Source organism: Hipposideros armiger, unplaced genomic scaffold, assembly GCF_001890085.2.
Source record: "Hipposideros armiger isolate ML-2016 unplaced genomic scaffold, ASM189008v1 scaffold_527, whole genome shotgun sequence".
NCBI lineage: Eukaryota > Metazoa > Chordata > Mammalia > Chiroptera > Hipposideridae > Hipposideros > Hipposideros armiger.
In genome coordinates, this window is record NW_017731877.1 from 869,462 (window position 1) to 880,166 (window position 10,705).

The 10,705-nt window shown below is 37.5% G+C and overlaps 1 protein-coding gene across 10 annotated transcripts in view; it reads right to left on the minus strand.

Moving 5' to 3' along the window:
* GRIA4 (glutamate ionotropic receptor AMPA type subunit 4) overlaps nt 1-1,231 on the minus strand; it is a 380,852-nt gene extending 379,621 nt beyond the window's left edge. For 6 of the 10 annotated variants that reach the window (XR_002126866.1, XM_019668472.1, XM_019668475.1 and 3 more), the window contains exons 1-2: nt 883-1,204; nt 243-418 (exon numbers count right to left, since the gene is read on the minus strand). Coding sequence is in view for 8 of the 10 variants with exons in the window: in XM_019668472.1 (XP_019524017.1) it covers nt 243-330 (88 nt within the window). In the remaining 2 variants the exon portion in view is untranslated. Of the gene's footprint in view, nt 1-242; nt 766-882 lie in introns of those variants that run through there. The other 4 variants (XM_019668471.1, XM_019668474.1, XM_019668473.1 and 1 more) reach the window with 3 other exon arrangements.
* Nucleotides 1,232-10,705: the final 9,474 nt, after the last annotated feature.

Consider the following 10,705-nt stretch of genomic DNA (forward strand, 5'->3'; position numbering starts at 1 on the left):
TGAACCAAAGGTGGAAATAGGGGGTATGGGCTGAGGACGGAACGTGGGCAATTCTGTGTATATTTCAACTGAACCTGCACTAAAGAGCTAGTCTTTCTGTAAAGGGGAGAAAGGAAGAGAGAAGCAGAGGGGAAGGGAACCGCCGAAGGTTTCCCTGAATTGCTCATCAGCAACTCATTTAACTCACTTTCGGATATCTGCTACAGCCACTCACATGCACACCCCACTAGAACAGAGCTTACCTATTTGCACGCTGCTTGGAAAGGCTCCCATGGCGAGTCCCCAAAATCCAGAAAATAACAAGACAATCTGTTTGCAAATAATCCTCATCTTCTTTTCTCCTCTCCTTGGCGCGCGCTCTCTCTTTCTCTCGCACTCTTCCTAAAGGCGGTTCAGAGAGGCATTGAAGACGATGGCGCTAAAATTAAAAACAACCAAAAAAAAAAAAAAGAAAGAAAAGAAAAAGAAAAAAAAATGAGAGAGGTTCGGGTGGTTTCTGATTCTGACTCTTTCCTTTTAGCAATCCATCGCGAGCTGCCAGATTTTTCCCGCAGTCTCCATAGCCCTGGGAGAGGTTTTCTGTCCGACTGCAAATGTTGCACATGCAAAAGATGGTGGTGGAGCGTCTAGTGGCTGCTCGCAGGGATGAGACATGCGCTCTCTCTTTGCCTCACTTGCACTCGCGCTCGCCCCTCTCTTTCTCACATACACACAAACACTGGCGCCGCGGCCGCCGCACGCGCTCCCCGGCTCGCACAGCCTCACGTCCCCCCCAAGCCTGCAGCACTGCTGCGCTTCCCGCGTGCCCTCCCCGAGCGCGCCGCACTCCCTCCGCGCGCCCCTCGCCCACCGCTAGGCAGGCTTCACCCCTTGGGTGCTCACCGGAGAGCCCCAGTCTCCCCGACGCTCCTGAGCCAGTCGGGAAACAGGTTTTTCCTTCTCACCGCTCACTGAGTCCCTCCACTCTTCTTCCTCCCTTCGCAGAGGGACCTACTCTGGGGATGGGCACCCCCAGAGTCCCTCTCTTTGCTTTTCAGGCGCCTCTGCTTCTCGGCTGCACTTGGCAGGAAATTGGCCCCCGGGCCAGGCCTGCGCCCCGGATCTGGGGCTCAGGGAGTTAGTGCCTCCCCAGGCCCCCGACCCCCTGCCGCATTCTTGCAGGCCCGCGGGGAGGACCGGCTGCCTCCCTTCCCTACAGCCGTCGCTTCTCTCTCAGCCTCACCCTCTTCTGCCACTGGGCTGCGCGCGGGGGACTCCGGTCCTCGCTGCAGCAGAGATTTCTCATCAGCAAACAGCCCGGGAATCTGGAGAGGCCGAGACAGGAACGCATGAGGTGAAGGGGCTCAGGGAGGGAGAGGAAGAGAAAAGGCGGTAAAGGGCAGCCCGAGGCAAGTCTAAGAGGCTAGGACCTAGGAGGAAAGAATTGGAGGTAAGGCTGGGGGAACGGACCCAGAGAAGCCGAAACATCCTAGGGAAGGGAGAAAAAGTTAATTTAAATAGCAAAGTTTAGGGTGGTGAACAACATGGGGAAGAATCTGAGAAATGAAAACTGAATGGCGCCTGGAATACGTTCTTTGAAAGGCATGAAGCAGAACTGGGAATAAGAACCGTGTGAAGTGTACAGTAGGAAAAGTAATTGAAGACTCATTTCTTTCTCGTCTCCATTCAGGAGGACACTTTTCCTCTATGCTGTGGCCCACTTCAGGAATAGAAGGAACATAGTTCAGGGGCTGGTGAAGGAGGATAGGAAGGACAGTGCTTGGGACAGTGGGCATAGGGTCTGATAGAAAATTAGGGCATTTTTCATGCATATCTTTTTTGGGGGGCGGGGGCTCTGGAATACTCACTCCATTCCGTGTTCCTCCTGGAAGACTGAAGCACTCCATTAATGATGTCAATAATTTTGATTGGGTAGAAGGATATTAATTATCCTACAAAGTTTTGGAGCTATGGTGTCACTTTCTCTCCAGAGTCACCTTTTAAGGCTTCACTTCACCTGACTGTGTTGGATGGAGTCGGAAACCAGAATGACTGTGATAGCAATGAGTGACAGGTTTCTGTTCCTCTGTATGGTTTGAGGTCTGCTGCTCTAGACAGTCGCAACAATCCGCTAATTCCATTAAATTCTGAGAGAGAAAGCGTTTTCAATCTTTACACTTCTTTGGGGGGCATTAGTTGGATCATGTCATTTTAGAGCCTGGAAAGTTGGGTTGCATCAGTTTGAGACAAGCTTCCGAGAAATCATTACAGGGAGAGATTCTCCTTAAAAGTTAAGAAACCTAAAGTAGTGTCTCCCATTACATTTTACAAAAGGATACATTTTAAAAGGCTGTATGTTTATCTGATGTAACATTTGGGGTAAAAGGAGAATTGATCAATGAATGTGGAATGCTTACAAGGGCCCCACCTGGGAAACACTATTTGAAATGTGTACTACCTTTACTCCCTCAAGTCTCCTTTTATTAGAAATTACCAATTACCTATATTTGCAATTTGTAGATAACATTTAATGTTCCCCACTTAAACTTCGGAGTGGTTTTCTTCAGTGTTTTCCCAAGTTCTGAATTTAGCTCTTAAAATCACATTTTTTTTGTATTATTTTATCCACTTTCCTGTTACATTTCACCAGAGATTGTTATGACCAAAAAAACCCCCCAAAAAACCAAAAACTAATTGTGAGTAATTGGATTACGCAAATCATGCATGTGTCATTTCAGTTTATAAGGGTTTAGTCTTGCAAGTGAAATGTTTTCTTTTTATCTTTTCTGTCAATGTAAAAACCAAGGCTGTAAATAATATCATTCTGTTTCTCATAAGAAGATAATAAAATTCAGTTGAATTTAAATTAAATTAAAATTTCAAAACTCACAAAATCTTTAAACTCATCCCCTAGTTGGGCAACTAGTGAAGCTCTGCCTGATGCAAGAGAAAATTATTACCTTTTATTCTTCTCCAAATTGAAAGCTCTGTGCTTTTAATATGATGTAATGCCACCATTGGTATAAATACAAGTTTTATTTTTTATTTAACCACCGTGATGACACCTTGGCTAATATGACCACAGATGACACAACTGTATTTTTTACAAAATATTAATGTTTTTTTTAATTTCTATTTTTCCAGTTACTTAAAACCTTCATTCTATTTTATTTAACTAAATTATATTTCTCTGTATGATATCTCTAGCTCTCTCTCTATATATATACATCTGTACAGATAGAGACATACATATTTCCACATGTCATACCTGTCTTTAAGATGCACCAAAAGGGAAAGAGTTTTGGAGTTGGTTTGCAAGGAAGGCAAGTGGAGGCTGGAGTAGATCGCTTGTATTCAAAAATAACAGAAATGATAATCAACAATGCTGAAGACAAAACAGTGAAGAATAAGAATGTGACTAGTAAAGGTAGAGCCAACACCTGCACTTTTAATCCAGAATGCCTGGTCCTCTGAGCCATTTTATAAATATGACTTGTGATATACCTCCTATTATCCCAAGTGTGAATTTACATATAGAAAACACTTACTTGAGCCTCTTTTTGCAGCATTTGTAAAAGCAGAGGTAAAAGATCTTGACACATCAGTATAAAAAATTCAAAGGGCTATTACTAGCTGAGAAAACCTAAGATGTACATATGTGATTGTATTGCTTTTCTGTTATTCTAAGTAAATACTTTCACAATTTTATGAACTGCAAATTACTAATATATGAAACGAAGTATCACATACCAGGAGGTTTCTAAGATTCGTTACAACTCCCCAAATCTCTGTTCATGTGAAGTCAATTCAGCCAGCATTTGAGGAAGGCTCCGATGCTGCGTGGATTCCACAGAACATGCCACAACCTGGTATTGAAAACTCTCGTATAGTGTAGCAGAATGCGATCACATAGAGTCAATGAATCACTGTCAAGGAACAGAGAAAAGCACATAGAGTGTATCAGAGGAGACTTTGTAGAGATTTTTTTAATAAGAAAAGATAGGTTAGATAGGTGATAGATAGATAGATAGATAGATTGATTGATAGATGATAGATGATAGATAGATATAGATAGATAGATAGATAGATAGATAGATAGATAGATAGATAGATAGATAGATCTTTCTAGGTAGAAAAATGGTTTCCAAAGGCCTAAAGGTGTAAAACATATGTGTCTGAGCTGTTTTAGGGTGTCAGCTTGAGAGCATAGAGGATGATAAGAACAGAAAGTCAGATTGGGCCATTTATGGAGCATATTGTATAAAGTGCTGAGGATATTGACCCATATTTTGTGGGGAGCTGTCTGATATGTATACTGGGGGTGCAAAAAATGTATACAAGTGGACACTGTGGTCAACGCTGCTCAAGCCGTAGTTCACTATAATCAGAAGTGTCTGGACACTGATGGTAACCACTTTGAGCACCTCTTGTTATTGTAGAAGTCAAATGTGACTTGTATTCATATTTTGTTATTGGTATATACTGAGCATTAAAATTTTAATACAGTTTTCCTTTCTTAAAATGTGTATACTTTTTTTTTGGCTATATACAGGGTCTAACAATTAAGTCCGTGAACTTATCCGAGAAAAAGTGCTACATACCTCATTGCTGAATGTCACTATGGTCTCCTTCGAAGTACTCCCCTTGGGAAGCTATGAACTGACCCCAGCGCCTAGTCCACCATTCAAAGCAATTTTGTAACATCACAGCTGTTGTCATATTACCCTTGTGTCCTGAATGTCATCAGAATGTCTTCCATTCAACATTTTCTTTATCTTCAGGTGGGATATCTCTTTCATTACGGGTGAGAGCAGGTGAGTAGGAAGGGTGTTCCAATAGTTATTTGTTTACTAGCTAAAAACTCCCTCACAGACAGTGCCGTGTGAGCTGGTGCATTGTCGTGATGCAAGAGCCATGAATTGTTGGCGAAAAGTTCAGGTCGTTTTTGTCTAACTTTTTCACGCAGCCTTTTCAGCACTTCCAAATAGTAAATGTGGTTAACTGTTTATCCAGTGGTACAAATTCATAATGAATAACCCATCTGATATCAAAAAATGTTAGCAACATAGCTGCAATGGCTTAAAGAGCATAATTGTCAGACCTTGTATTATAGTAAGACATGAGAGGGCATATGTCTTTCTGGAAACATCTAAAAGTTTTGTATAATTAAACTTGAGGTTATATAGAGGAAATGCTGGAAGTGATGCTAGAAAGCAAAGCAAGGGATGGTTATGAACTTTCTTGCTCAATAGTTTCCTCTTCGTTTCATTCATAGAGATAATGAAATCATGAAAGGCTATAAGCAAAGGGGTAAAATGATTAGATTTGTATTTTAAATCCAAAATCTTGGCATATATATATGGTAAATGCTATGTAATGAGGCTGGAGGCAGGTAGAGAAATTGGGAAGTGAAGAAATAGTTTAGGTGGAAATGACTTTGTGAACAAAACAATAACAATAAAATTTACCATTGGACTCTGAAATCATTCTTGTAGGTTTCTATCCTAAATAGACACTAGCAGAATCATAAAAATTGCATGCAAAAAGCTATTTATTACAGTACAATTTATCATAGCAAAACACAAAACCACCTAAAATGTCTACTGAGAGGAGGCTATCTCACTAAGCTACCCTATACCTATACAATGGTGTGCCATATAGTTATTTAAGGAAACAGGAGCACCTCTATATACCATGACAGAGTGATCTCAAGGTTACATTATGTGAGAAAGACCAAGGTGTGTCACACTAGCATTTATCTGAAAAGAGGAGTGTTTCCTCTGGGAACAGAAAATCAGAGTGGAAAGAGAGAAGCAAATAAGCCTTCTACAGCTACTCAGAGTTGCATTATTTAATTTATTTTAAAACAGATAATTCTGGCTTATCTTCCCAAGTGGGATATCTCTTAAAGGCAACAATAATTGCAAAAACCGTTTTATATTGCCTTCACTAATCATATTGTGGATGCTAGTATTGATATTACCATTCTGAGAAAGTTGTGCATACATTGTTGTGTAAAGCAAATGAATTTTTATGCTGGTGTTGGTGGAAAAGGCATTGGAGAAAGGTAATACATGTTTCATATCAAAAAAGATAAGTAAAAAGCCTGGTAATTCTGAATTTGAATTGGAAGTTTTAGTATGAATTAATGCTTTATTTTATATATTCCATAACATATGTATTTCTTAGTTCTACATATTAAAGGCTTAGAAATAATGAATAACCTCTTAAAAGTCAGCACCACATGTACACAGTTTATAGTATCTAGTATAATTTCCTACTAAAAAACATCAGAGATCTTTGGAAAAATGACTCATTCCAAGTCTAGGGAAGGAATTGTACAAGGTGCCCTTGGAAAATTTTTGGTAATAACAGAAAGCAAGGAAGCTATTATAAATACTAAGATCATGTCAAAAGTTTTCAGGAGCCAACTGATGTTCACATTTACTGAAGATGGGAAAATTTAGATATCAAAAGGAATAATGCCAGTAATATATTATGACACATCGCTGTTAAATCATGACACTATAATGATAATTTTATATAAAAAGACAGACAGAAGACTTACTGGTCTCCTTTAGATGTTAAGAAAGCAACTCATAATTTTTTTTAAAGTAAAATTCATTTTGGAATACTTTTTGATTTGCTGAAGTTTCAAAAATGCTACAGGAGTATTTCCCTATACTCTCACTTTGTTTCAGTTTCCCTTAATGTCATCATCTTACATTATTCTCATACGTTTGTCAAAACTAAGACACCAGCACTAGCATGTAACTATTAACTCCAGATTTTATTTGGATTTTACTAGTTTTTTCATTAGTGTATTTTTCTGTTTCAGAATCCAATTCAGGATACTTCATTGCATTTAGCTGTCTTATTCCTTGGTCTCTTCTGTTCTGCAACAGTTTCATCATCTGTGTTTCTATGACCTTGACAGTTTGATGAGTGCTGGTCAGGTGTTTTGTAGAATGTCCCCCAATTTGAATTTGTCTAATGCTTTCTTCATAATTAGACTGGGGTAATGAAATTTTGGTAAGAATATTACAGAAGTTCACTGTCCTTATCACATCATTTCAGGGGAGCCATGCTGTTCCCTTCCACTGAATTTGCTTTTGATAACCTCCGTTTATTGGTTAAAAGTGTGTTTGCGAAGTTTCTCTACTTGTAAGGTTACTATTTTTCTATTCTCTGTTCTCCTCCTCAGAAGTGAGTCATGAAGTATGGCCCAGAATCATCTTTTACACTTCTTGTCTTAGCCTTAGTGTGACACTTAAAGAAGCCTTGTTTCCTTTATTGGAGAATGATGTTTAAAAAGCAAAATCTGGATGATGGCCATGTGTGTTCATTGTACCTGGGTTGTCACTATCCACTTGCATATGTATTCGTCTAAACATGAGTTCATACTCATAACTTCAACTCAAGTCCAGCACTACAGAGTTCATTCTAGCCTCCCTTCTTGCTTACCTTGCTTCGATATCAAAAGGAATAATACCTGCAATATATTAGAAAACATCGATGTTAAATCTATGACATCATAATGATGATTTTAAAATTATAGATAGAAGCCTCACTGACCTTCTTTGTATAATATGAGATCAACTCACAACTTCTCTCCAACAGTGAGAAACCTGGTTCTCCCAAAGCCAAGTAAAATACACTTACTTATGATATCAACCTGAACTTGTTTTCCAAAAACAATTAAATTTTTTATACCATTGTTCTCAGCCACTGGTAATTTGAAAACCCATGCCTATTATTGTTAATTATCTGTGTGCCTGGAAAACATTTAATTCCATAGACATTAATATAAATAGATGACATTATTTATGGCATTCTGTCCTATAAGAATCTAGTGTATTATCCATAATAATATCAACAATGTAATACATTTATTTATGTATTTATTAGCGAAATCATTTCTTGGCAGGACCTCATTTGTTTCCATTTTTTTTTGTTTTTTTTTTTTGTTTCAATGCGTGTATGTTTTTCCTCAATTGAACAGATACTTTTTGATTTTCATATATTTTGCTACAGTCACTTTCTAGCAATAGAAACAATACCATAGTGCCTCATGGATTGCATTGCTTTGCCTTTTAATCTGTCAGCCTTGCTTGAAATCAGCACACTAATCTTGCCCTATAGCAGTTGCTTGCTTAATCTTTTGTCATCTATCTACCTCACATGGTCTCTCCATGAAACTGATTGACACTGTGTGTGACTTTAATGCTGATAAATTATCTGTCTTCTAGGACCACAGAATCCTCTTTACACCAAAAAGATTACTTTCCTTGTTTTATGTCCTCATTCGTCTCCAGAGTCAATGATAATTGAAAGGGGTCACCAAGTAGGGCGTGGCAGTCTTTCCCTCATTCACTCTTTCATTCACTGTGTATTTCTAGACCATTTTCTAGGAATCATGGTATCACAAGGGAATGAAAAAGTGTTTTATTCATTATGGCATTTGTTCCTCACAAAGGATTCCAAACACAGACACATGCACATACACACACATATTAAAGTGAGCACACACAAAAAAATATGTTGTAAACTCTACATTAGTGGTAGAAACTGATGTGGTCTCTTTCAGGGATCATTGGTCAACCCCACCGTAGCACTAACTCCTCATCTGAATACCCTTTCCAGGATAGGAGTGGCCAAGTAAATCATCATGGGAAAGGGTAACATTTGAGCTTCATTATAAAATTCTGGAGGGTTTTCATTAATTAAGAAGAGGTGGAACATTCTAGACAGAGGGAAAAGGTGGATGTGCATTAGGAGCAATGAGTAATCCAGAGATAGGAATCACGATGCCAACTGGTAGACAGTAAAGCTCAGAAGTTTGAATAAAGCAAGACTCTGAAGGGCCTGGCACATTTAAATATTAAATAAACATTTGGTAAATAAATTGGCAAGTGACACAAAATGGGGTTTTGAGTTACATATCTTTCCCCTATGTTATTTATAACAAATTCTATTGTAATTCTTCTAATGATGAAGTCACAGGCCATTTTGCTTAACTGGGTTCATATGCAGGTATTTGATGGAGAATTGATGAAATTACTTGTATAATCAAACTCTTCTATAATGATGTTTCAGGTTGTAAAAAGTGTATGTTAGATTGAGCTTTCCAGTTTAAGCATCGACACTGGACACATTCACAAAAATACATGTTCAATATTTTAAAATTTAATTAAAGTTTAATTTGACTTTGGACAATAGTGATAGTTATAAATATCCTTTATTAAGCAACTACTATGATATAAGTGTAATTTTTTAGTTCTTAAAACAATCTTTTCAATTTATGCAGAACTAGCCTTGTTTTAGAGATGAGAAAATTAAAGCTTAGAAGAGTGAAATGTGCAGCCCAATGTCACACAGCTAGTAATGGTGCAGCAGGATTCAAAGCAACATCTTTCTGGATTAAAGCCTGTGCTCTTTAGACTACTCCATTTATTCCTTTTAATTGGTTTGCATCAATTATCTTTACCTTGGCTCTGACTTAAGCTGAAGCTTGTATACCATTAATGAAAGAAAAATTAAGTACATTTACGTATTTGTAGAAATGTTAGTATTGACTGAGTAATCTAACACAAATGTCATGGTAGCGACATCAGATCGATAACATTTATTTCTTTCAGTTTAACAAATAGAAATATTTGCTTGGTTAGGAAGGAGAAAATCTAAAGAAAGGGAAATAAACGTAGGCACTCTAATTATATAACCATCTATTACTTAAAACAACTCAAATAATTATTTATACTAGTTACCCTATTCCCCATTATTAATCTCATGCATCCCTGTTTGGTTTCAAGTCCTAAATTGAACATTCTCTTGCCTGTTTTCTGATTCTTCTTCTTCTCCTTTCCTTTTTTAGCACCTAAGAGAATTGAGTTGTGTGTATTTAGTCACACCCTATCAAACTGCCTTCTTTTGAAAATATCCTTGGCTGTGACTGAATATATTTTGCATAGCACTTTTAAGAAAAGTAACAGGGAGCCATAATAACTTCACTTTCAAGATGATTCTGCTCACAAACCTGTCTGCTTTCTTGACTGTTCAAAACAATCTTGTGCAATGTGTGCTTGCCAAGCACACCTCTTAGTCCCATGAAGAGATTATTGATAAACTATTTATGAAAGTGCATCTCCAGATGTACTGTTGAAACTGATTATTTCAATCTCTTTATTTTATTCTAGGAGAATACAAAAAATATAAAAGTATATGTAATTAAAAATATGTAATTATATCACGTGATATAATTTTGCATATGAAATCAGATGTATTTCAAAGAAAGCATTATTAGCGGTTATTTGTGGAATGTGGGGTAGGTAATATGTATTTTCTTTTGCATATTTTTGTATACTTTCAAACTTTTAAAAAATTGGTCTGTATTGCTTTTATAAGCACAAAACTGTCATTTTCAAATTATAGGGAAAAAAAGGCTTTACCTTAACTGAATGTTTTCCGAAGAACACCATTCAAATTAAGAGTTTGTTGTTATGGTGGTAGTGAGGGTTCTGGCTTATGTGGCCTTTAAATCTTTACAATAATTAATGAATATAGATTTTTTAAAAAGTAGTACATTTTAATCTGTTGCACATTAATACTACATAAAATTTGTTATGTTTTTGTGTGGTTTCATTATAAAATAGATTGATAATATCTACTGCTCCCTTACTGACCAACTGAAGTAGTGGGGTACAGCTAAATTAAATTTGTGACTAGA